This window comes from Phoca vitulina, unplaced genomic scaffold (genome assembly GCF_004348235.1).
Source record: "Phoca vitulina isolate PV1807 unplaced genomic scaffold, GSC_HSeal_1.0 scaffold64, whole genome shotgun sequence".
Lineage (NCBI taxonomy): Eukaryota > Metazoa > Chordata > Mammalia > Carnivora > Phocidae > Phoca > Phoca vitulina.
In genome coordinates this window covers 2,018,213-2,044,872 of record NW_022589767.1, presented here as the reverse complement: position 1 = coordinate 2,044,872, position 26,660 = coordinate 2,018,213, and the positions used below count along the sequence as shown (strand labels likewise).

At 45.4% G+C, this 26,660-nt stretch overlaps 1 protein-coding gene across 1 annotated transcript; it reads left to right on the top strand.

Annotated features, from left to right (window-relative positions):
* Positions 1–513: 513 nt before the first annotated feature.
* On the top strand, positions 514–25,842 carry HEBP1 (heme binding protein 1). Its single transcript, XM_032391775.1, has 4 exons — positions 514–731; positions 9,461–9,599; positions 11,581–11,761; positions 25,249–25,842. Exons 1-4 carry the CDS (start codon positions 654–656, stop codon positions 25,418–25,420), a joined length of 570 nt encoding a protein of 189 aa, XP_032247666.1. The 5' UTR covers positions 514–653; the 3' UTR covers positions 25,421–25,842.
* The last annotated feature ends 818 nt before the right edge of the window (positions 25,843–26,660 follow it).

The window sequence follows — 26,660 nt, the reverse complement described above, 5'->3', positions numbered from 1 at the left end:
ACTGGAAGGACCCAAAGAGCAAAGCCATGCTTTGGGAAATTAACGTGGAATTTGTGATTAAAACTGATTAAAGGAAAGGAAGTAGTAAGGAGAAAACTAGTTAAGATGGCTTTTCAATCGTCCAGGTGAGAGGTAATAGAGTGGAGGGAGAGACAAACAAGGATACGTCGGTGGAGATGCCGCAATCAGGTGTCTCTAGGGGCGGGGGCTGCAGAGATTTTGAACCGTGTCTATGCAGTACGTATTGGAGGTAGACCTTAGGGTGGAGAGCCAAAAAAGCTCGAGAGGAATCCTGAGGCTTGGAAGTTTGGCGCCCAGGTACGCGAGAGCCGAAACCGGGGTGGATGGGGGGTGGGGGTGGGGGGCGGGTTGTAAAAAGTTCTCCACCGCAGCGGCCTAAATCCCATACGCGGGAGAAACTGTGTCCGGGCCCCAGGCAGTAGTCCGACTCCGCAGAGGAGGAGGGGCCGGCGGAGGCGGGGCGTAAGCGCTCCTCCGCCCCGCCCGCCGCGCCCCGCCCCGCCCCGCCGACCTCCGAGGGCCTCTCCGCGGGGCGGAGTCCGAGGCGCCGGTCAGCCGACCCGGGCCCGTTTGCCCCAGCCGCCCTTGCAGCCCCGAGTCCGCAGGTGCGTCCGGAGGGCCGCAGCCGCACCATGCTGGGCGTGATCAAGAACTCGCTGTTCGGGAGCGTAGAGACGTGGCCTTGGCAGGTCCTGAGCAAAGGGGGCAAGGTAGGCCCGCAGGGCTGCCGAGTACCTGAAGCGGGGCCGCCCCCCACGCACCGCGGCTGGAGCGGGTTCTGACGGGCAGGGGGGACAGCGGTGTGCCCCCAGAATGTGCGTTTTGGCTTCTGCGGGAGGCACGGCCCTCCAGTGCCCAGCACGTGAACTGGGAAGGAGGAAGTAAAAGGGAAGTACGGAGCAGCGGGCTGAGGGCTCTGTTGGGAGGAGGGGGGACAAAGAGGAGAGATCGCTTTAAGAGAGGAGTCCCGGCGTTGCGATAGAACAGCGCCTGTTGAATGCATTAGTTCTTTTAAACATCCTAAGCATACCGAGCATTTGTTTGCTGAGAGGCCTTTGGGTGCAAAAAGACCGAAAACGTGCTTGTCCTCAAGAAATTCCCAACTACTGGAGAAATGAGTATAAAAGAACAAGATCTGTGCTCCACAGAAGTAAACGTGCAAGGGAGGGAGCACAGGGGAAGGACCGATCCATTCTGCCAGGGGCTGATGAGGGGGACTTCCCGGAGGAAGTGTCTTTAGCTGGGTCTCTGGGATGTTAGGAGGGCGCAGAAAAGGGAAGAGCATGCGCAAAGGCCCAGAGCCGTAAAATGGTATGCCGGCCAGTGGAACTCCCAGAGTTGGGTTCTAGAATACAGGATGGGTGAAGAGAGCATAACTGCTGTATCCCCCCAAATTGACATCAGTGCTAACACAAGCAAATTGGACTGCCCGCTGAAAACAAAGAGTCTGCCACTAGATTATAGTCTCCTTGCAAGCAGGTACTTTGTGCCCTTTGTATACTCAGCTCCCCGCTCAGCACCTCAAATGCTAAAGGAGTGTTGTCTGGGGGCCAAGTTCTGGTACTTAGTGCGCTGATGGTCACACAAAAGCCCTCAACCAGACTCTAGTCTGGACTCTTCACGCAGCTATAACCAGAGGCTGGTCACTTCATCTGTCTGTCTCTGAGTTCCCTCAGCTGCACTTAGAATGACCAAGTTGAGCCCAGATCAGGGGCGACATATTCAGATGCCTACAAGCTTCCAGGCAGGCCATGGAAATGAGTGAAGCTGGCAGTGTTAGACTCCAAGGCAAGGTGGGGACTGAGGCAAATCCGAGGGAGAACTCAGGGCCCCCTCTACAAAGGGCAGTCAGGTTGCTATGCAGGGATATAAACCAGGGTTGCCAGATTTTTAAGGAAACCAGAACCAGAAATTCAGATTCTTCCTGTGAACTCTCCCAAGTTAAAAGTAATGTATTCAACAAGTAATTATTTGTTGAGTGCCATCTGCATACCGGTCACTCTTACAGGCAGTGGGGATAAAGCAAGGGACAAAATCAACAAAAACTCCTGTCTTCATGGAGCTTACGCCTTAGTGGCTAATGCACAAGTAAACAGGTCAAATACATCGTTATCAGATGGTGATCAAGGCTGTGAAGAAAAACAAGCAGGGAAGGCAGGAAGGAATAGGGAATTTGAGGACTGAGGCTGTGGTTTTGAGTAGGGCAAATCATGTCAGTTTTACCTGGTGGCAACTGCCTACCAGTGTTCGTAAACTGCCGGCCACGGGATCTGTCTGTGGTGAGACTGGGCCTGCGTGAGGTGTGCACGCCAGTCTGTGGACTCGGCCCAGGAATGTCTAGGACGCTTGTTGGCCCTAACACTTAAAGAATCCCCATGTTACCAACAGCTCCCAGAGAGCTCTCCTTTCTGTAGTGCAATCCAGCTCCCTTGGTCTTTTTGGGTTAACAGACAATTGCCAATGCAGGGTCTGGGCTGTTCTGCGACCTGTCTGTCCTCAGATCCCCTCCCTCGCCCATTCCTGGGTCTCAGTCTGGAGTCTGGAGTGGAGGCTGATTCCAGTTGCCTACTTCCCAGGCTCTGATGTCAGACAACTCGCAGCGAGGTTCACCCAGAGGGAGGCACTAGTGGGAGCAGGACGGGAAGAAGGTGTTTCTCCCTCTCTTTCTCCGAACTCTCAGGTCTCTGGCACCAAGAGCTTCTCTGTAGCTCCAGCTCTTTCTAGACAGGCCACCATGGTTCTAGCGTCCAGCGAGTGATCCAGGTATCTGAGCCCAGGTAACAGAGAATCCTCCCTCTACCTCTCCTAGGGTATTCACCAACCTCTGGGTTGCTTCCTTATTCCCTGTTGGGCATCTCAGCTCTTCTGTTATCTATGAAATAAGTTTCTTGGAATGAGGTGCCTCTGTTCTCTGCCTCTAGCAGTTCCTGTTTCCCTTTAGACCCTTAGTGATAACAGTGTCACCTGCCACTGATTTGGTGCCTCCAGGGATAAACACAATTCCCTGATAAGCATCTTCCCTCAACATTTGATGGGAATATGGCGCCATATGAGATATTGCTACCAGGCTGACACAGATCTTTTAACCTGAATGATCTCAGTTTCTGCAGCTTTAGAATGGGTATAAAAATCTTTCTCATCTACTCCCAGACTAATTATAAATATTAAATTTTTAAAAAACATGAAACTGCTTGGTAGAGTCATGCACCCTATAAATGTAGTAATATCATTATGTCAGAACTCATCTCAGCTCTGCTCTTGCTAGCTGTGTGGTCACAGGCAACTTACTTAACCTCTCTGAAGCCGATCACGAGAGGAAATAATAATTTGTGTCTTCTAAGAATGTTTGGAAGTTTAAATGAGATAACCGGTTATAAGTTGTTCAACAAAATACCTAGCACTTGGTTGGGTATGGTAACCATTAGCTTCCCCTTGGTTTCACAGGTAATTTTGGGTAAGCCACTCAACCTCCTAACCACTTTGAACCCTGAAATTCCTCAACTATAATATGAGAATGACAGTGCCTATATGACAATTACTTAACTATTCAAAGATAGTTATATGCCTTTTTAAAAAAATATACAAATTCAGGGGGATATTATTTTGAAGACAGACTTTCCCTGAGATTATCTCTCTTGCCCCGGATAGCATCTGGGTCAGGAACTCTTGCCCAGATAGATGGATGGCAGACAGTGGGCCCCGTGTAGCTCAGGTTCGGGCTCACCAGATGTTCAGGACTGATTGTGGTGGGGAGGTCCATGCTGCTGCGGAACTTATCAGGCACCTTCCACATTGCTTCGGGAAGGAGGGGGACACACTGCGCTCTGTGTTGGATTAGGTGGGTCTTGTGAATGCTCAGAGCAGAACTGATAGGAATAACTGACATCTTAATGGGATTTTTTTCCAACCTGTGCACGTTGTTAGGACGGGTTAGGACCCGACAGCCCAGGTTTGAATCCTGGCTCTACCACTTGCCCACTGTAACTCGGGCAGGTTACTTAACCCCTTGTGCTCCAGTTTCACCTGAAAATAAAGATTAAAACACTCACTTCTTCACAGGATCATTGGAGGGATTGCATGAACACATCCATGCAAAATATTTAGAATAATACCTGACACATAGAAAGTACTGAGTTAGGTTGGCTATTATTATTATTATTATTAATTTTCTTAGAATGAAAAAGCTGGCTTCCAGAATCAACATGGATACCCACACCAGCAGGTGGCAAAGAAAAAAACTGACCTTGTAGAGGACCTTGCAAATCCCATAGCAAGAGGCACTGTTGCAAGATCCCTGTCTGGGATTTGAATTTGACCAGGGTTCCCAGGGAATGTTGAAAATTGGTGTTTGCGGCCATGGGCCAAATCCTCATCTGATTGGAAGCATAAGCTAGCTGGATCTGGGGCAAAGGTGGGCTGTTATGTTCCATGTGACAAGGACACACACTAAAGACACTAAATTTGAAGAATCAAATGTGTTAGCTGTGCTAACTTAGGTGTTTTTTTTTCCTGCGGAAATAGAACTCTATTTAAATTCTGCTCCCTAAAGGACTAGAGTAGTTTTGTAATATCCATTTCTCAAACCTAAATCTTCACAGTGATCCAGTGGTTCCAGTGAGAGTTTATGGACATAGATGCTATCAAATCAGATGGGACCTGCTCTAGTACCACCTTAAGACATTGTGAGTTTGCTTTCTTCCAGCAGAGATATAGTTAGACTAATTTGCTCATCTGTCTACCCAGCCAAGTCTATTGTATTCCTTGTTCTTAGAGTAAAACCGGGTTTTACTCCACAGCCTCCTTTCCCACAAATACTCCTAGTACCTACCATATGCAAGACGTGGTGCTAGATGCTAAGAGATACAGTGGTAAACACAGACAGCCCCCGACCCCATGGGGCTTACGGTTGCAGATGGAGGTTAAACACGTTATTATTCAGTTATAATTACAATAACTCCTGTTGTGAAAGTCCAAGGGGCTATAAAAAATATCATGGGAACTTGTTTTTTGTTGTTTTTTTTTTTATTATTTTATTTATTTATTTATTTGACAGAGAGAGACACAGCGAAAGAGGGAACACAAGAAGGGGGAGTGGGAGAGGAAGAAGCAGGCTTCCCGGGGAGCAGGGAGCCCGATGCGGGGCTCGATCCCAGGACCCTGGGATCATGACCTGAGCCGAAGGCAGACGCCTAACGACTGAGCCACCCAGGCACTCATGGGAACTTGTTTTAAATGAGGATCCTCTTTGAGGATGTGACTTTTAGGTTGGGACTTTTGGGATAAGTAGGGGTCCATCAGGCAGGGACAGGAAAGAGGTACTCCAGGCAGAAGAAGAGGCAGGTACAGAGGCCCTGAGGTAGGAGTGACCATGGCATTGAAGGAAATAGCAGAAGGCCAGTGAGGAAGTGCTCTGGATGTGGCTGGCAAGGTAGGTGGAAGCTAGCTGGTGCCTGGACCATCTGGGAGAGGTTAAGAACTTGGTGAACGAGTGCTTTCAGGTAGGACATTCATTAACATGTCAAGTGATACAGAATGCTCTGTGTATGTTCCCTGGGCAATCTCAATTTCGTTCACAGCTTTAGTTACCCCTTTTGCTGATGACTCCCAAATTTATCTCCCCATGTCAGTCTCCTGCTGAGCTCCAGGCCACATATCCAGCTGCGCAATGGATAGTTTGCTCATCTGTAACAGGAGGCAGATGAACTGATAGATATGAAGGGGCCCTTCTAGCCTTAGTGTTCTCTGCCTTTGGAGTTCATAAGAAGGAGGGATCACTCAAGAAGAGGAGGTGGAGTTGAGCCTTACAGACTGGCAGAATTATGGGGCACCTGGGTGGCCCAGTCTGTTAAGTGTCTGCCTTTGGCTCAGGTCATGACCCCAGGGTCCTGGGATTGAGCCCCGCATCGCGCATCGGGCTCCCTGCTCAGCAGGGAGTCTGCTTCTCCCTCTCCCTCCGCCCCTCCCCTCTGCTCATGCTCTCTCTTGCTTGCTCTTTTTCAAATAAATCAGTAAAATCTTTTTTTAAAAGATTGGTAGAATTATCATGGGGGCCTTGGCTCTCTGAATCAAACTGGATTCCTTTCTTGGCAGCCTTTCTTTCCTTGCTGTGGACCCTCTGCCTAGGGAAGAGGCTGAGAGCACAGATCACCTATACCATCCCCAGAACTCCTTTCTGCACCAGGACCCCTCCCACTCAAAGTCCCACATTTGGATCACAAAGTCGGTTGAACTAATTTGGGGTAGATGAAACTGACTTGCACTCAGCTCACGCCCGGGGGAACAATGGTTACAAAATCCTCCCTGTGGCAGCCTAGGAGTTCTTCAGGGGTCTGGCCCCAGCCAGAATCTCCAGCCCCTCTCTCCCCAGCCTTTGCTCTAGGCCCAGTGAAGCACTTGTATTCTTCACCTGCAGCATATTGTTCTTCCCCTTTGCTCTTGTACATCTATGGTGCCCGCTACCTGAAATCACCCTCCCTGAACTATCAGAACATTTACTACATCATACGATAATTTCATAATCTTGTCACCACCCCACTAGACCCCCCTCCAAATCCATAGCACCTGTCAGAGGTTTTCAATAATATTTCCTCAATAAATCCATGCATCAGTGACTGAATGTCCAGTTGGATGATCTATAAGCACCTCAAGGTCAGCCTGACCTAGCCAAGCACATCAACACACACCCTGCCCCCCAGAATAACCGAAGTAGGCCTCTTCTGTGTTCCCATGCTGCCCTGCCTCTCCTCTTAAATATATCCTCAGATTATACCCCGGTTTCCTGGCTACTTCTATTAGACCACACCCCTCCTGATGTCAGAGACTGTGTCTTTCATCAGTATCTTAGCACCTGGTACAGTGCTCAGCACATAGTAGAAACTGCATTGTTGGTGGTTGAATGAATAAGAGAAGGAAAGAAAGAATGAAGGAAAGAGCCAGCCAGCTCTTTTCTCCAGTGAGAGCTTGGCATTGGTTTCTCCATCTGTGAGAGAATAAGCCGCATTCAATGACTTTAGATGCCCCTCTTCAGACTTGGACACAGGCATGCAAATGTCTGTCAGAAAGAACTAACTCAGGAGCTAAAGGAAGATACTGAAAAGTGCTCACATCATCCCCCATTTAGTACAGAGTCCTGTAGTTAGCATTAGACTAGGGTTTGGAGCCTGGAATTCTGGTTCCAGGGTGACCACTTAGTAGCTGTGTGTTCCTGGGCAACTCAGTCCCTCTGGTTCTTCATTTCCTCTTTGGGAAAATTAGTTTGATTGGATGAACTTTAAAACCGTTTTCAGGCTGCAGTTCTGTGAGTCACAGAGTAGCGTTTCTGGAATTTTAAACATAAGTGGCAAGACTCAGTGGGACCTCAAATGAAGGGTGAATGTAGTCTCTGCTGTGACAGAGCCAGAAAGAGCAAAACACTCCAAGTTCATACAACATGGTTTGCTACTGAAGGCCCTTTGGAAATGTGACACTTTCCAAGGGGAGGACCTCACAGCCATGCTCGGAATTAGTAGCCACAGTGGATTTGATTTGTAGCCTCTTATTCCTAGTCTGGTGCAATTTCCCCTGCCCCAAGTGAGGGGAAGTTGATGAAACTGGCATTCGGAAACCTTTCAGATTTCCCGGGGCCCTTTCTCACTCTTCTCCTTTCATTTTGCATTACCAGAAAACAATAGGTATTTTTTTTCATTCTAAACATAAAATTATAATGTAAATGTACTTTTTCAGACGATACAGGCCTCGTAGCCCCACAGTCCTACCCACGTCCAGAGAGTCATTCTGTCCCCTTGGGGTTTGAAAAGTTTCAATCTAGGATGTCACAGGAAGGCCTATTTGCCCAGCCAGGGCGGGCCAAGTCCTCTCTCATGTGTCTATTTTTCATAATCATTAGTAAGAGAGGCAGCTCCTTAATCAATCAATAAACACCCATTGAGCATCTAAATTATGATGCTCCGTGGCATAGTTCTTGTCCGCAAAGACTTTATAGCAGATTTTTCAAACTGCACCAGTGTTCCGTTACCAGATAGCAAAATCAATATAGAGTACGTCTTTCTTCTTTTAGTAGAATAGAATAAAATTCACTTGAGTAGAAGTCAACAGGAAAGAAAGAAAAGGTTAGTATCAGAAAGCCTCCCCTCCCTAAGGGTGAAGTATTATTTTGTGAAACTTTGTTTCAATCACGTGTATGTTCTTGATAGGGCACGATGTAAAAATGCATTTCTTGTTTTGGAGCGTGATTCTTTTTCAGGTTTGAAAAACACCGGCTTATAGCATATGTTCAAGGAATACGAAATTATATCATATGAGATATCAAAGGACAAGGAAGAAGAGGGGGGATGGAGGAGGAGGGCTGCGTGGGTCCATAAGGCAAGGGATAATGACCTAAGGACAGAGACTCCCAGGGAAAGTGGTCATGACGGGCGGGGTGTCCTACCAGGGAGGAAGGCTTTGTGGGGGAGTGGCACTGGAGCTGAGTGTTCAGGGGCAGTGGGGGGTACGATTTAGCGAGATGAGTTGGAATGAGGAGTCAAGTCTGGGAGTACAAGTGAAGAGAACAACTCTGATTCTTTTTTTTTTAATTTTGTGAAAATTGCCATGGAGATCTTTTATTTTTATTTTTTTAATTTAAAGTCAATTAATTAACATATAGTATATTATTAGTTTCAGAGGTAGAGTTTAGTCATTCATCAGTTGCATGTAACACCCAGTGCTCATTACATCACGTGCCCTCCTTAATGCCCGTCACACAGTTACCCCATCCCCCTACCCCTCTCCTCCAGCAACCCTCAGTTTGTTTTCTATAGTTAAGAGTCTCTTCTGGTTTGTCTCACTCTGATTGATTCTTCTTGACCTGCGGCCCTGCTTCTAGAATGAGGCTAATCCTGGAGCCTTTGAGTTTGTGGCATTGTTGTTGGATCTCTTTCTTTCCTCCTTTCCAATTTTCTTCTCATTTTCCTGGCTCTCCTGTCATTCAGATGTTGGATCTCCTTGCTTGATCCTCTGATCTCCTTTTCTGTTTTCTACATCCTTCCTTTTTACTTGACTTCCTAGAAGATTTCCTTCAGCTTTATCTTCTGACTTCTCCCCTGAATTTTTCATTTCTGTTATATTTTTAATTTCTAAGAGCTCTTTGATCTCTGAACCTTCTATTTTTCTAGCATTCTGGGGATGTTCTGAGTGGCTTGGGATGCAATATTTTCTCTTATCTCTCTGAGAGTATTGATGATTTGAAGTTTTTTCTGCTGACTCCACATTTGTAAGAAATCCCAAAATCTTCTTCTCATGGCCCTTCATACTCCTACTGTCTCTTCTACCCTGTCACCATGCCCAGGTTCGTTATGGAAAAGTTCTTTAGCAGTTCTTATGACTGGGTCATTACCGCTTATTCTAGAGTAATCACAGGTTGCCACTTTTAATCTCTTAAGCATGTATATTCTGTTTCTAGGAAGATGTCTCCTATGAGGAACGGACCTGTGAGGGCGGGCGGTTTGCCACAGTGGAAGTGACAGACAAGCCTGTGGATGAGGGTCTACGGGAAGCAATGCCCAAAGTCATGAAGTACGTGGGAGGCACCAATGACAAGGGTGAGTATCCCCGAGGGGTGTGGCTCTGGTCTCAGAGGCAAGCTTGCTAGGTCTCATGTCATCAGGGGAAAATACAAGGAGGGGCCATAGAGCACCTGTCACCACCTGCTTCAGTAGCATGTGAACTTGGGCTGTGTGTACAAGGACACTCTAGGGGGACCACACTGACTTCATCCCAGCCTACCCCTCGGTGTGTGGTATCCCTGCTCCATATCACGGACGCATGCTTCTCTCCCAGGCGTGAACATACACTCTGGGGGTTTTAACCCTATAGCGCTTAGAGCATCTTTGGATTGGTTGACTGACTGAAGAAAGCCGAGTCACAGCGCCAGGCTAGCTTCAGACTTGAGACCTCTGCCTCCAGGCTGAACATCTCTGCCCCGTCCCCCGGTAGCTCAGAACCTGCAGAGCGCTGAGGCTCAGTGACTGATGAGTATGGTGGGTCCTCGGCTCTGTCCTGGCAAATGAAGGGTCTGAGAATTTTGAGGCTGCCCCACTCTTGGACATGGCAGTCTGTGCTGGCTGTGCCCCCATTTTTCAAATGATGGGCCCGAAGTTTCAGTGTGCCTGTCAGTATGTAGACCATATTTAAATATGAATTTGACTCTAAAGCTCTCTGATTTGGACTGCTCTTTAGAATCAGTGCAAACCCAAAATGGGTCAGAAAATGAGGTGAAAAAAGAGATGTGATGTTTAATTTGTAGGATATTTCTCAAGCTGATAATTTAGAAAGTCAGAAACTGGTATTAACCTCAGTTACATTGAGTAGCACCAAAGTAATCAGGCTTTGGATGATAAGGCAACCGGTACGAGGTCAGGAAGAAATCTTTTCCTTCTTAATACTGTTGTAACTTTTTTTTAGAAGAATATATGTATAAAAATGATAAAACTCGGGGTGCCTGGGTGGCTCAGTCAATTGAGCATCCAACTCTTGATTTCACCTCAGGTTGTAATTCCAGGGTATTGAGATCAAGCCCCAAGTCGGGCTTCATGCGCAGCACAGTCTGCTTCCGATTCTCTCTCTCCCTCTCCTTCTGCCCCTCCCCCCCAATAAATAAATAAAACTTTTAAAAAATCTTTTTAAATGATTAAACCTTAAAGAAAATCTTGAAAATAACAAAACAGCACCCCTGATCCATCTTTTTTAATACAATCATTGTTGTCTTCTGAATGTATTTCTTTAGGGCTTTTTAATAGGCCTTTAAAATTTAATCATAGTGTTTGTGCAATTGTACATCCTTCTTTACTTATAGTTACTTATAGCTATTTTCCACTATTGCTAAATAGTCTTCTGAAGCGTAAGTATTGATAGCTACACTATATTCACGATGTATAATGTGTCTAATTTACTTAGACATATTCCTGTTTTGAACATTTATATGGCTCCCAATTTCTCACAGTTACAAATTTTGCTACAATGAATATCCTATTACCTATAGCCTTTCCCGTATTTTGGATTACTTCCTTAAAATTTATATTTAAATAGTCAGTAATTAGAGGGGCACCTGGGTGGCTCAGTCGTTAAGTGGCTGCCTTCGGCTCAGGTCATGATCCCAGGGTCCTGGGATCGAGCCCCGTATCGGGCTCCTTGCTCCGCGGGAAGCCTGCTTCTCCCTCTCCCACTCCCCCTGCTTGTGTTCCCTCTCTCGCTGTCTCTCTCTGTCAAATAAATAAATAAAATCTTTTTTAAAAATTTTTGAAAAACTAATTAGATACTGAAATATTTACAGTCTTGTTATATATTACTAAGTAATTTTTTCCAAACGAGTTGAGTCACTACAGTTCTATTTCCAATATATACAAATAAGAGGTGTTTCATATGTATCTGACTATACATTTTTGACACCTACAAGGTTTGTTATCAATTTCAAGAACAAAACATACTGTCTTGGAGGAAGAATGAGACTAGCAGATTTTCCACAGTCCTGAGCAAGTTCTGTCTGTAATACCCACCTCACTCTGTGGGTTTTTCTGTTTTCAGGAATCGGAATGGGGATGACCGTTCCTATTTCCTTTGCTGTGTTTCCCAGTGATGACGGCTCCCTACAGAAGAAATTAAAAGTCTGGTTCCGGATTCCAAACCAGTTTCAGAGCAACCCGCCGGTTCCCACGGATGACAGCATTAAGATAGAGGAGAGAGAAAGCATCACTGTCTATTCCCTGTAAGGAGATGATTCTTTAGGCATCCAAGGGTAACACCTGATCTCCATAACCATTTCTTGACCATCTGCAGTGAGCATCTGCATTACATTTATATTTTATTCCAGTTTTATTGAGATCTAATTAACCTATAACATTGTATTGACTTACGGTGTACAACATATAATGCTTTGATATATATAAATATTATGAAATGATCACCACAATAAGTTTAGTTAACATCCATCATAGTTACCATGTCTTTTTCTTGAGATGAGAACTTTAAAGATCTGCTTTCTTAATAACTTCCAAATATACATGACAGCATTGTTAACCATAGTCACCTTGCTTTGCATTACATTCCCAGGACTAATTTATCTTATAGCTGGAAATCTGTACCTTCTGCCCACCTTCACCCATTTCTCCCACTCCCCGCCCACATCCCATCTCTGGCAACCACCAATCTCTTCTCTGTATCAATGAGTTCAATTTTGTTTTTTGTTTTTTTTGAATTCTACATATAAGTGAGATCATAAAGTGTTTTCCTTTCTCTGTCGGGGTTATTTCACTTAGCATAATGTCCTTAAGGTCATGCATGTTGTCACAAATGGCAGATTTTCTTTTTTTATGGCTGCCTAATATTGCTTCATATATATATATGTGTGTGTATACATATATATATATATATATATATATATATATATACATTTTTATCCATTCATCTCTTGATGGCCCCTGAGGTTGTTTCTGTATCTTGGCTATTGTGAATAATGCTGCAGTGAACATGGGAGTGCAGATAGCTCTTCAAGATAGTGATTTCATCCCTTTAAAAATTTTTTTTAAAAAAAGAAGATAATGATTTCAGTACCCTTGGATATATACCCGGAAATGGAACTGCTGGATCATAGGGTAGTTCTACTTTTAATTTTTTGACGAACCTCCATACTGTTTTCCACAGTGGCTGCCCCACTTCCCATTCCCACCCACAGTACACGAGGGTTGCCTTTGCTCCATAGCCTTGCTCTAATACTTATTTCTTGTCTTTTTGATACTAGCCATTCTAATGGGTGTGAAGTGGTATCTCACTGGGGCTTTGATATGTATTTCACTAATGATGAGTGATCTTCAGCATCTTTTCATATACCTACTGGCCATGTGTATGTCTTCTTTGGAAAAATGTCTATTCAGATCCTCTGCCCATTTTTTAATCAGAATGTTTGGCTTTTTTGCTATTGAGTTGTAGGAGTTCTTTATATATTTTGGCTTTTAATTCCTTATCAGATGTGTGATTTGCAAATATTTTCTCCCATTGAGTAGGATGCCTTTTCATTCACTCTCCCATTGAGTAGGATGGTTTCCTTTGCTGTACAGAAGCTTTTTAGTTTGATGTAGTCCCATTTGTTTATTTTTGCTTTTGTCGCCAAATACAAAAGATTATTGCCACGACTGATGCCAAGAAGCTTACTCCTTATGTTTTCTTCTAGGAATCTTATGGTTTCAGGTCTTATGTTCAAGTCTTTAATCTATTTTGCATTGTTCTTTGTATATGGTGTAAGATAGAAGTCCAATTTCAATCTTTTGCCTGTTGCTGTACAATTTTCCAGACACTGTTTATTGAAGAGACTATTCTTGGCTGCTTTGTTGTAAGTTGGTTGACCATACATGCATGAGTTTGTTTCTGAGCTCTCTATTCTGTTTCATTGACCTATATGTCTTTTTTATGCCAATGCCATACTGTCTTGATTACATTAACTTTGTAATACAGTTTGAAATCAGGAAATATGCTTCAGCTTTATTCTTTTTTTCTCAAGATTGCTTTGGCTATTTGGGGTCTTTTGTAGTTCCATATAAATGTTGGGGTTGGTTTTCTATTTCTGTGTAAAATTCCATTGGAATTTTGATGGAGATTGCATTGAATCTGTAGATTGCTTTCGGTAGTATGTCACAATTAATTAATTGTATTAATACAATTAATATTAACATATTAATTAACAATTAATTAATTATTAACAATATTAATTCTTCCAGTCCATGAGCATGGAATATCTTTTTCATTTATTTGTGTCTTCTTTAATCTTCTCCATTAATGTCTTACAGTTTTCAGTGTACAGATCTTTTGCCTCCTTGGTTAAATTTACTTCTAGGTATTTTATTCTTTTTGATACAAATAGGTTTATTTTATTTATTTCTTTGTATTATTGATGAATTAAGTTAAATACTGAGTCCTGACAATTTCTCATTTCATTTTCTTCAGTTTACAGCACACAAACATTTGCATTATGTCTGAATAAATACTTTGCCAGTTGCCAAATTAATGTGGATAGAGTATCCCCACGGCTTAAGCTGAACATCTACATTAGCCACAGTAGGGTTCTGGGAGACTCAGGGAATATCTAAGTCAAGCTGTTGTTTGGGGTCATGAATACATAAATGAGTATATGAATATATATAGGACTTGGGGGCCCTCCTTTTTACCTCATGCTCTTCTTGAATGCCAAAAGGGCAGGGAGTATTTGCCAGAACTGGACTGCCCACCCCCTCAGTTGTTCATTGTCCACAGTCCTTTGAGCAGAGCACACAGGCATCCTATTTTCATTCTTATCCTGTTTCCAGAGCCCCATTTGGGGTTGTGTTCCTTTTGACTATAGAGCATTAACAGGTGCAGATGGTTGCATGGTTTCATTCTTTGGGCCCCAGCCTCCCTTCAGAAACCAAGTCTCTTGTAGAGAATCAGTGACTCCCCATTTGTTAAAACCCTACTTTGTGACAAGCACTGAACCATGTACAGTCACAGACCAGGATCTTTTCCAATATTAACAATAGGTGTGGATTTGGTTCTACTCTAGAACAACCTGAAGAAAAATAAATACACAAATAATCTTGTACTGGACAGTTTTTGTCCACTCCCAGGGGCCTCCAAACCTACTTATTTGGCTGCCTTGCCCCAACACTGCTACCTGAGGGTGTAGCATTCTCTGGAGCTAACACTAATGCTGGGAACGTGAGCTGGGCTGCTCTGGGCAGTCGTAGGCCGGGTGACGCACGCCCCCCAGAGGACAGTGAGTGTACTGCAGCCGGGCCGCTGGCCCTAGAACCTCCGGCTCCCCTACTCCACTCATCCTTCAGACCTCCCAGCCTTCACTACAGAGGCTGCAGGGGAAGCAAACTCTAGGTAAAGAATATCTTTCCCAAGGGCAGGGACTAGGGTGGGGAAGCGAGGTGGCTGTAGTACAAAATTTAAGGAGGCACCCACTTTCACAATTGTCCAAGTGCAGGATTGGCACTGAGAGTGAGTGCCTCCTTAAATCTTGGGTGCCGTGTCTCCACTGTCTCACCCACATTCCTTCTCCCTCTTCTCCACTCTCTTGCCCATGTGTCTTGGGAGGCAGCCTGGGGCACTCTAGTGAACAAGTCTATTTTAGTTTGAATCCCACTCAGCCTCTCTAAGACAGTTTCCCCATCTGTTAAGTGCCCATAGCAACCTACCTCACAGGACTTCTACTAAAGAGTATCTTTCAGTAGTTACTAAGATGCTTCTGTTTTTACAGATGACTTAATGTGTGTGACCTGTGGGAGGTTTCAGTAATTATTTTTTCCCTTCGCCCCTTTTGATTTCATGAGGAATGAGGTTGACGTGATTAAATCAGTTCACGTAAGCCTCCAAGTAGATGGGGCTGTTGTTTTAGCAAAGCCAGGGTAATGAGCAGGTCTGATGGTTTTCTTTGGCCCTTAACTTTTTAGTATGGAAATTCTCAAACTTATAAAAAGATAGAATAAGATAATGAGGGGCGCCTGGGTGGCTCAGTCATTAAGTGTCTGCCTTCGGCTTAGGTCATGATCCCAGGGTCCTGGGATTGAGCCCCGCGTCGGGCTCCCTGCTCGGCGGGAAGCCTGCTTCTCCCTCTCCCACTCCCCCTGCTTGTGCTCGTTCTCTCTCTCTCTGACAAATAAAAAAAAAAGAATAAGATAATGAAACCCTATGGAACCCATCACTCACCTTCAATGATAACTGAAGGCCAGACCTGTGTCATGTGTACCCTCACAACTGCCACCCAGCCCCTCCACTGGGTTATTCTGAGGCGAATTCCAGACATTATATTCTCCTCCATAAATACTTCAGTGTGACTACTAAAGACTTTTTAAAAATACAATCCTAATGTCTTATTACTCCTAACATTTTTTCAGCATGTCATTAATGTTATAATAATAGAAAATGTCCAGTGTTCAGATTTCCCCCACTACTCTGATCATTTGTTTTTAAAGTCTGTTTGAACCTGGATCCAAATAAAATCCATCCATGGCAGTTGGCTGGTACACCTTTTAAGCTTTTACTAATCTGTGGCTTTTCTCTCTACCGCACCTTTCTATTTTTCAAGGCTGCTTATGGATCATTTGTCCTACTGTTTCCCATAGCCTGAATGTTGTAGACTGCCTTTCCATGGCGTTTAACATGTCCTCTGCCTCCGGCGTTGCCCGTAAGTTAGCAGTTAGAACCAAAGGCACGGGCAGCTTCAGGTTGGCGCCTTCGGCCAGGATGTTTCACAGGTGGTGTTGTATACTACCATGGGGGGCTCATGCCGTTTGCTTGCCTCTGTTTTTGTGATGTCAGTCATTGTAGATCACCTTACCTAGATGCCTTGCTTCATTTGAGTTTGTAAAATGATCATGTCCTCCATTTTTCCTTCACTTATTAGCTGGCATACTTTGATAAAGAGAAACCTCCTCTCGTCTGCTATTTGGTTTCCCTGAGATGGAGTCACAGAAAAAAAGGCAAGACACCTTCTCGTTAGCTTGTTGCCTTCTCTTTTTTTTTTTTTTTTTTTTAATGTTTTATTTATTTATTCATGAGAGTCAGAGAGAGAGAGAGAGAGAGGCAGAGGCAGAGGGAGAAGCAGGCTCCCCGCCTAGCAGGGAGCCCGATGCGGGACTCGATCCTAGGACCCTAGGATCATGACCTGAGCCGAAGGCAGACGCTTAACCATCTGAGCCACTCAGGCGCCCGCTTGTTGCCTTCTCTTGCCTGTGTTCAGAAGAATGATTTCATTCCTGAACAGGCTCCGCAGGGAAGGTGGCTTTGGTCTCTGTTTTTCTGAGGATCAGTATAAACATACGAATTGAAACATAACTGATGTGTTTCGGTTCTTTGCAGTTGTTCTTACTGATGCTCACGTTGTCCTATCTTTGGCCAGTGGGAGCCTCCTCAAGTTGGTTTCCTAGTCCTTTTGACAAGACTCTAGTACTCTATGGTAGCTTCCTTGCTGTCTGGTGTGACAAGATGTTCCAAGCACATCTTGGCATTTCTTGCCCTAGAGCTGGAAATAGCCATTTCTCCGAGGAAGCCTAGTTCCTTACGGTGGGACAGGGTATCTCTTTAAAAGGTACTATTAAAGTCAGGTCTGTGGAAGTTTCCTATTAATTCTCTGAAACCTAAACAGATGAATGTGGTAAATACGCTGTCTAGCATGGCTCTGTGAATGTTTTTTTAAACCTAACCCATGGTCTTAAATTAGCATTGTTATTCCTCAACTAGCCACTTGGTGTCACTGCACAGTCAAATGTGCATTTAAGAGTCCCTTACTGTGGAAGACAGAGTGAATGAGGTAGTAGAAGGCAAAAGTACTATTTCAAATACACGTAAGTGTATTTGCATTAGATGGCAAAATTAATTCTAAAATGAAAGGCTCGCCTCCTTAATTCAGGCTTCCTTTTGTATGACCTCATGGAGAGATGTTCAAAAGGGATGATGCATTTATTAGTGGTATGTATTACCAGTCAATGGATAGAAGGCTGGGAAGGAATAACACTATCAGAATCTTCTTAGTAGTCACAAGAGGCAATAGAAGTATCCTCACACTTGTATGAGTGGCCATATTCCAGGTCCCTCTGTGTTCCCTAAAGGCCACTTAGGTTACAGCTCAGCCTCCTGAGGGCAGTGCAGCACTGGGTTCAACAGAGACCAATGGCAGGAGAGGGTGATGGTTTTAGTGAAATGTCTGGCCAAAAGGAAAGAGTTGGAAACAAGGAGTTTGTTGTCGGGGTGACCTGTGATCCAATCCTAGCTCTCCTGCTCAACAGCCGTGGGACCTTTGGCGTGTCGCCGAGCCGCTCTGTGCCTCAGTTTTCCCAAGTACAAGATGGGGTAAGAGTACCTAACACCCAGGGTTGTCATGAGGAGAAAACACGGTATCCGTAGCTGCCTACAATGTTGGACTTTAGGTAGACACTCGGTGAGTGTTAGCCTGTTTTCCTGTTCTTGACTTCACCTCCCTCTGAGAATCAGATAAAGTTTTACTAGAATTAACAACAAAAAAGTCAAGCAATGACAGATATACTTCAGTTCAAACCACAACTCTAATAATTATGAGTTTTATAGCTGGGCTTTCTGGGCTTCAGTTTTCTCATCTATAGAATAGAATGTATGACACACTGTTGTTAGGGTCCAGTGAAGTGTGTGTGTGATACAACTTTGTCAGCCACAGGGATCCTAGGGATGCCGCTGTTGTCCTTTCTAAATGCCCAGGCCCTAACTGAGGCCACTGGCAGCTTGGGAAGCTCAACCTAGAGAAAGAGAACTTTGGAAAGAACTGCTAAGCCTCAAGGGTGTTCCATATAGGAGAGCTATAGACCAGTGTTAGCCAAGTTCCTAGATAATTCCAGCGCCCATCTGTAATCACAGGAGGCTCTGGCCATGGGGGACATAATACAGTTTTGCCTCCTTGGTCTGCTCAATGCCTAAACTCTGTCATTTTGATTTCAAGGAGCCTCACCTGATCATTCTATCAAAAATAGCACCCCTTCCTTTTCTATCCTCTTACCCTGCTTGATTTTTCTTCACCTCACTTATTCTCATCCGCATTATGTACCTGTTTGTTCATGTGTTTATGATCGTCTCCCTCACTAGAATATTCTTGAGGGTAGGGCCTTGGGTTATCCTCTAGTAAGTGCTCAGTTAAAAGTTGGGGAGTAAATAAGTGAGTGAAAGTCTTGGTCCTTGCCTTCCCTGCACTTCTCTTTTTCTTTTTTGCTCTCCTCCCTAAAGATCTTGGCCCCCACCAATAGCTTCAACTGTCACCCTTCCATCCATAAATCTCCAACCTGACCATAAAAAAATTCTCAATGCTCAAAAAAAAAAAAAATCTCCAACCTGACCATCTCTCTCCCTCCCTTGAATGCCTTAGCATTCACCAGACTCAACATGATGACCAAGATGAGGCCATTTACACATTTATTCATTCATTCAAAAAAAACATGTATTCATTGTTCACTTATTCTGTGCCAAGAATTATTTTCAGTGCTCAAAATAAAGCAGGGAACAAGCAAAATGTCTGCTTTTTGAAGTAGGAAAAACATCCTAGTGGGGAAAATAGATGAGAAACAAATGTCTTTGGTATTTCAGGCCTGTGTTATTCATTTATTTTTTTAAAGATTTTATTTATTTAGGGGCACCTGGGTAGCTCAGTTGTTAAGCATCTGCCCTCGGCTCAGGTCATGATCCCGGGGTCCTGGGATCGAGTCCCACATCGGGGCTCGCTGCCCGGCGGGAAGCCTGCTTCTCCCTCTCCCACTCCCTCTGCTTGTGTTCCCTCTCTCGCTGTGTCTCTCTGTCAAAAAAATAAATAAAATCTTTTTAAAAAATTTTTTTATTTATTTTTTGTCAGAGAGCACAAGCAGGGCAAGCGGCAGACAGAGGGAGAAGCAGACTCCCCACTGAGCAGGGAGCCTGATGCGGGACTCGATCCCAGGACCCTGCCAAAGTCAGATGCTTAACAACTGAGCCACCCAGGCGCCCCAGGCCTGTGCTACTTCAGAGATGAGAAGTGCTCTTTGCGGACTAAAATTATAGGGAAGCACATTTCTTACTGAAAAGCCTTCTGGCATAAAGTATCTACCAGTAAGATGGACAGGTAACAGGGGGATGAACGCTTGCCTCGGAGGCATTCAAGCATCACCTGCCCAGATGTGCAGCAGTTATGCTGTGTAACGTGTATACTCAGTGGCAAGCTTGGTTCCATTTGGCACGTGTCTCTCGAGTACCTCTGACGTTGAAGCCACCTCACTTCTGAGAGCCCTGCCGGTGACAAGATTCTGAATCTAAAACCTAGTTAATCACCATGTCCCCCCACAATGGGTCAGGTATCCCCCCAGTCCTTTACAAACGGGTTCTTGGAAGAGGCTTCAATCACCATTTCTGGGTGGATGAGCCTGAATCAACATGGCTGGCGCTGCCATGTCTCCCAAGCACCAGCGCCCCCGCGACCCCCCGGGAGGCGTCTCCACCTAAGCCTCCCCAAGGTCTCCCAAATCAATACGTCAGAAATGGAACTCAGCTGTCCTCCCCAGAACTATTGCTGTGTCCTCCTGATTCTTCATGGTTCTTCCACCTCTGCCCCTTGCAAGGTGTCCTTTCATCACCACCAGCCCTAGAGCACAGGACCCATCCCACTCCCTCCCCCTGCCTCTCAACTCTGCCCGTGGGCCTCGGGCACACGTTAGGGTTGGGCACAAAGCCCAGGCTGGTAATAAAATGAGACGGGGGTTGGGTAGACTTTGGGTTGGGTCCCCAAATGTTTAGCCAGGCAGCGAAGCCTAGTAAAAATGCTTCATCGTGGCATCTAATCCACAACACACCCCACTCCGTGTCCACCTGATCTCAGGGCATGCCCCCCCAAACACGTCCACATGCAGCATCCACTTCCACTCGCCCAGCTCCTCCTACAGCCCTTCTCCAGCTTCTCCTTGGTGGAAGCCGTGTGAGGCCAGGCATTTTTGTCATATTGTTCATTGCTGACATCAAGAAGAGATGCTCAATAAACAACGGCTTAATATCAGGTCTTCTATAACGCCTTCCCTTCATGTTCTAAGTCAGAACCAATCACTCCCTATTCCCCACCCCCGGAACATTCCATCTGTACCTTCTACCTTCATTCTAGTGCTTCCTTGTGCCCTATATAATCTTTATGTGTGTCGCTGCCTGCCCACTAGAGTTAGACCTCACAAGGGCAGAAAGACGTCTTTATCATCTTTACAGCTCTGTGGTGTCTAGCTTGTGTTTTGTGCCCCGTCATGCTCAACTCAGTAAGCATGGTTCAGTCTGACCGAATGAAATGCCTTCTGGGGTGAAGCCTCTTTCCCGTTGACATGCAATTATCAGCTCCTAGTCTTACACTTCTTTTGCCTAGCACAGAGCTACATGCATACATAGCAGACCCTCCCCAAATTTGTGTTGACTTGTTGATTGTTAAAGGCTCAGACCATCCATTTCTCCGTCTACCCCACTGCATGCCTCAACCATTATGATTTCTTGCCTCCTGGGACCAAAGCCTCCATCTGTTAGCCTGCCTCATCCCCGCCCCACAAACCTCTTCCAGACCTTTGTAGTCAGCTCCTTTTGTGTTTCTGGAATCCAGGGGGTGTGTGTGTGTCTTTCCTCGGTTCCCATAGTAACCAAAGTCTTTGTTCCAGTACTGAACTCTGACGTGGGGGGAGATAAAATACAGTGCCCTGGAGGAGAGCTTCTTTGAAGATGGAGACAGAGACTTGTTAATAGGCTTACAAAAATAATGTGTAGACTTCATGTTTATGTCCTTTGAGGAGCTCAAAGTGCTTTACGAGAATTCTTGAAGTCACACTCTAACGTGCTTGTGAATGCGGAGACTGTGGGCACTGTGTTGCCCTCCACGTACAGCTTGGAAGGTGGGGGGGGGGGGGGGCGTGGAGGGAAGAGGGTGGCTTATCCCCGAACAAGCTGAGGAGCCAGCACTAGGCCTCTGTTGTGTATAGTAGGGTCATGTGCCTGGTAGGGTTTGGTTTTCTGGCTTGTTTGTGCAGTTCTGTGCTTGGGTGAGGGTGCGTTGGTTAGACCGGCCATGAGGAGAACACATGGATCTGCTGTTTCCTAGCCCATTCGCTTTGCTTGTTTTCTAGTAGAATGTTCCATGATGAAGCAAGAGGGAAATTTTTATCTTCGTTATGAGCATCTCAGTCAGCCTGGGAATAAATATTTTTAAATTGTTTTTGTTTTGTTTTGGGAGGGTTTTTTTAGGGAATTTAAGAATCTGCAGACGATGACATTCTCCATATCACTTGCTGGGTCTCTGTATTTCTCAGACAGCTCCTTCTCCAGTGGCCCTTTCCAAGGCCACTTCTTCCACCCACCACCTGGGGACTAGGATTCCCAAGAGCAAACTGCTGACCTTCAGTCTGCTCACCATCTAGGCCTTGTCTCCCTCCTTACCATGATTATAGCCAGTACCTACTCACTGAAGACTCCCAGGATCTGTCACTAGACCCACCTCCTTCCCAAATCAGGATCTCTGGCTCCAGCTCTTCCCAGGTCTGAGGAGATTTGCACAGTGCCTGACACACACTTAGGTACACAATAGTTGTTGCATGAATGTATTTCACAGACGCACCTTCATATCAACATGGCCCCCAAACCATAATATTAACCATCCCCACTCCTCCTTTTCTTCACCCTAGCATCCCTAGCAGCAGTTTCTATCCAGAGACTTCACTGGAAACCCTGGAGAATCCTCGACTCCCCCTCTCCCTGCCCTCCCCTCGCATCAGTCACCTCTCAAGTTTACCTTTGTCCAGAGGCCTTTGCCATCTCACACGTGGCCGTTCCTGGCCTCCAGCGAGTCCATCTCTTTTCCTCCACTGCCGCTAGAAGGATTTCTCCAAAACACAACCTGATCATGTCAGCCCCTTACTTTCAAAGCCTTCGTAAGTCCACCTTTGCATCTAAGATCAGGTTCAAAGTCGTTGGCATGGCATTCATGGCCCTTCCCAGTGTGGCTCCAGTTAATCCAGTTTCCCTGTTTGAATTCCCACCACCGTCCCCTTAGTGTGCTTCAGGTTTCATTATATGAGTGAGTGAATGTGGAGGCAGACAGTCTTAAGTGCGATCATCTTGAGGTCTATCGACCCGAAGACCTGAAGACACTAACTTTATTGTTTACCCCAGAATTGTTGATTTAGCCAAGGGATTGAACATGTGTCAGGTACTGTGTTAGGTGCTCAGGCTACACCCCAGTGCACAAAAAGTGACAAAGATCCCTGCCTTCATGGGGCCTATATTCTACTGGGAAATTCAAACCATAAACAGTGAACACAATTAGTGAATTATATAGTATGTTAGAAGGTCATAAGTGCTGAGAAAGAAAGAAAGAAAGAAGCAGGAAGGAAGGAAGGAAAGAAAGAGGAAAGAAAAGAAAAGAAAAGAAAGGGGGAGGGAGGAAGGGGAAGAGAGTGAGAAAGAAAAGAAAGAGCAAGGAGAAAAAAGGAAAAAGAATGGGAAGGGGGAGTGGGGTTAAAGACTCAATAGGGTTTTGCGAGAAGGCCCAATCGAGAAGATGAGATTGTTCATCGAGCCAGCTCGTTACTAGGCTCTCTTCCTGGGTTCCTGATATTACTTGAGATCCCTGTCATGCCCCTCACCCCAGGAGGCAGGGAACTGGATGGCTGTTCTGAGCAATTGCAAAGCAACAGTAATAGCTCCTGTTTGGTGTGGGCCTACTTGTGAGCCGGCACTGTGCTGAGCAGTCCGCCATCTTGTCTCCCTTCATCTTCACAATAGCCTTCGAAGATGGGTATAATCAGCCCTATTTAACAGTTAAAGGACCTGAAGGTTAAAGAAGTTAAAGCATTTGCCCAAGACCATGAGCTAGAAAGGGGCCGAGGTAGGATTGAGCACACAACTAGCCCTTTTGCCACTGACTGATGAGTGAAGGTATTTGAGAACCACTCTTTCTTTGGACGTTTCTAAAACCCAGTAGCCTAAAGAGCCAACATGGCTCATTTTCAAGGATAATAATCGAGTGTCACAGCATGAGTGCGGGATGCAGGGGGCACTCAACACCTGCCCCTACGTTCAACATCTGATTCGTCTCAGGCAAGGGGTTCTCAACCTATAGACATTCTTTGAAAGTAATTCCATTGTCTTGCTGGCTTTTATTGCCAGAACAGTCTTTATCCTTAATGTCCATCCTCGGTCTACTAATCCAGTGTCCTCTCATTCGAGCCTCAGTGAAGCTAGAGTTCAACTTTCTTCATCTGCCTTATGATCTTTCTTCAATATCCTTGAATCAAGCCTCTTCTATTCCAAATTGGTCTTGGCTGTGTCTGTGTACCGTAGTGATTGTCTAGATGTTGGAAGAACCAATCCCTTAAAGATGAAATCCTGGGTGTTTTTACATCAATAACCCTGTAATCAACATGCTGAATGCTCGTTGAGCATGACTAACCACTTATAAAAGAGCAAAGCGTGACTCAGAGAACCCCACCAAAAATAATGCATTTGGCCTAATCTTGGCCTGGTGCAGATTCAGACTTTTGAGTCATAAAGCTCATTAGAAATGGGGACATATTTGACTCTAATAAAGATTTTAGTGCAACTCAGATTTAGAGTGGTATATTTAGGGTAGGCCACAGGATGAATTTTGGAGCGTAGGCAGATGACGTAAGGAGGGAAATAATCATCTTGAAAAGGCAAGCTTTATTCCTTCTCTGTCCCCACCTTCTGCCATTAAGAGAAAAGCCTGATTTAGGAAAGTCTTGTTACTTACTAGAAAAAGAAGGCTTCCATGATTTGTGCAGGAGAAGGGATTGATTAGAAGTGATTTCTTTATTTGGGGCATGCTTACAGCTTGCCAAGGGGCCTCCCAAGACTTCCTCAGGTCCTTGCCTTTGGTCGCTCTGTGTTTTTAACAAAGCTCCTATGGGTCAGCGCTGTGATGTGCTCACTCATCAGAAAGGATCTGCTGGGGGAGAAGCATTCGCTGCAGCTCTAAGCTATAACTAAAGCCCCTGCGTCTTCCTCCTTCCCCAGCTGGAGACAGAGGGGCCTGGAGGAGGAGATGCCAAGGCAGGAGAGAGCTAGAGAGAAGGGCGAAGGCACGGCCTAGGGGAAGGGCAGCCTACCGTCACTCGGGGACATTTCAGGAAAGAGAGGGAAGCTCACACTTAGTACTTGACTGCCGTGTTTCAGGCTCTGCATTAGAGTTTTTCACATCCATTATTGTATTTAATGCTCATCACAACCTTGGAGGAAAAAGATAGCATATCCCAGGTGCACAAACGAGGATCTGAGGCTCAGGAGGGGGTCAAATCCACCCATCGAGGGAGTGGCAGATGTGCCATCTCACTGCTCCAGCATGCTTGTCATAGTGAGAGTAGCAAGTGACTTCTTTTTTTAAAGATTCCCCGCTCTCAATAAAATCTTAAAAAAAAAAAAAAAAACGCGCCTGGGTGGCTTAGTCGGTTAAGCGTCTGCCTTCGGCTCAAGTCATGATCTCAGAGTCCTGGGATCGAGCCCCACATCAGGCTCCCTGCTCAGCAAGGAGCCTGCATCTCTGCTCTCCCTCTGCCTGTAACCCCTCCCCCTCTGTCAAATAAATAAATACAATCTTAAAAAAATAATAAAAATAAATAATAAAAAATAAAAAAGAGTCCCTCCTCTCTTGGAGATCACGTCTTCCCTTAACCAGCCCTGTACTCTCTTCTATCTCAGGCAGTTCGGTGGGTATGCGAAGGAAGCCGACTATGTAGTTCATGCCACCCAGCTGCGTACCGCCCTGGAGGGCACGGCCACCTGCCGGAGTGACATCTACTTCTGCACTGGCTATGACCCTCCCATGAAGCCCTACGGACGTCGCAATGAGGTCTGGCTGGTGAAAGCATGAGTAATTCGCTGCACTACAGCTTCCCGGATGTCTGTTTCTGTGTCCGCTTCCTGAGGGGAGAAGGAGGGAGCACAGCTTCCAGCTGTGTCTCCAGCTTCACCAACTTCCCCTTCAAAGCCATGTACTGCCAATTTTATGAAATACGCATATTCCGTCTATGTTCTTTCTCTCCTGGTAGGAGCTCAGACAGCCAAGATAGACCGCATCCTTCGAACTGACTTGGAAAGTTCTGTGGTAGATCAGAAAAAAATCCAGCAACATTTTCCCAGCTATCTGGGTCACTCAAAACTGATCTTTAAAAATGATTGAACCTGTATTTTTGTGGTGGAGGAAAAAATGTGATTTGTGCATGATCTTTCATCTGTGATTCTTGCAAGACCTTTGTCTGAAAAGAAACTGAAAATAAAGATCTTTGACTTAAACAGCTGAGACAAATCCAGAGTATAGTTATTTCCAAGACTGCACAGTCTTATAAATAATATCGTTATAAGTACTAATAGTGATGTTTACTGTGACAGGAATCCCATATTTAGTTCCAGAGTCCTTCAGAATATAAAACCAAAGATCCCGGGGTGGAAGGATATGTACCAGATGCTTGAACATCCCCACATCACAGACATTTACCGCAACCGAGTCGTAGGGATTCTACGATCGGAAGTTGAGGATCCTGTTTGCAGTTGTGGTCCACGAAGGGTTCCAGGAGGGACAAAAGTAAACCGAGGGGAAAAATCATCACATTCTGATAGACGTCCCTGGAGACAGGAAATCCGCTTGCAGGATTTATTCATGGGGGTAAGGTGAGGTGAGAAAAAGCTGAGGTCCAGTTTCATAAGCTGAAGAAGAACATGCCATTTGGCCTGCAGAGAAGGAAAGGGACCCCCCAAGGCTGTGAGGGGCAGGTGGAAAAGTAGCTGAGCTGGAACAGAATGTGTAGGTAAGCAAGAGGACAGAAGAGCAGGAAGGTTACAGGGCACGTGGAGAGTATGCTGATCCTCCCAGGTGCACCAAGGCCCGGCCCCGTCAACAGCCTCCCCCCTTTCCCGCCACCCTACCCCCACCCCCGGGGACCACTGGACAGGTTTTCCGGGAGAAACCCACCTTGGCACCCATCAGAAAGTTACTACATAAGCAGTGAGGAAAGAAACAAAAATGAGCTTGAATCCTCACGAGGAGGGGTTCTCACCGGACATAAAATGGGGTTTGCTAAGGAAAGGGGTGAGAGCTATGCCGTCACCTTTCC

What these genes read in the sequence shown, in the direction of transcription:
- HEBP1 (XM_032391775.1), top strand. Translation starts at nt 654, where the DNA reads ATGCTGGGCGTGATCAAGAACTCGCTGTTCGGGAGCGTAGAGACGTGG. An exon ending in TCCTGAGCAAAGGGGGCAAG is followed by an intron (nt 732 to 9,460) that starts GTAGGCCCGCAG and finishes TTCTGTTTCTAG; the next exon opens with GAAGATGTCTCCTATGAGGA. An exon ending in GGGAGGCACCAATGACAAGG is followed by an intron (nt 9,600 to 11,580) that starts GTGAGTATCCCC and finishes TTCTGTTTTCAG; the next exon opens with GAATCGGAATGGGGATGACC.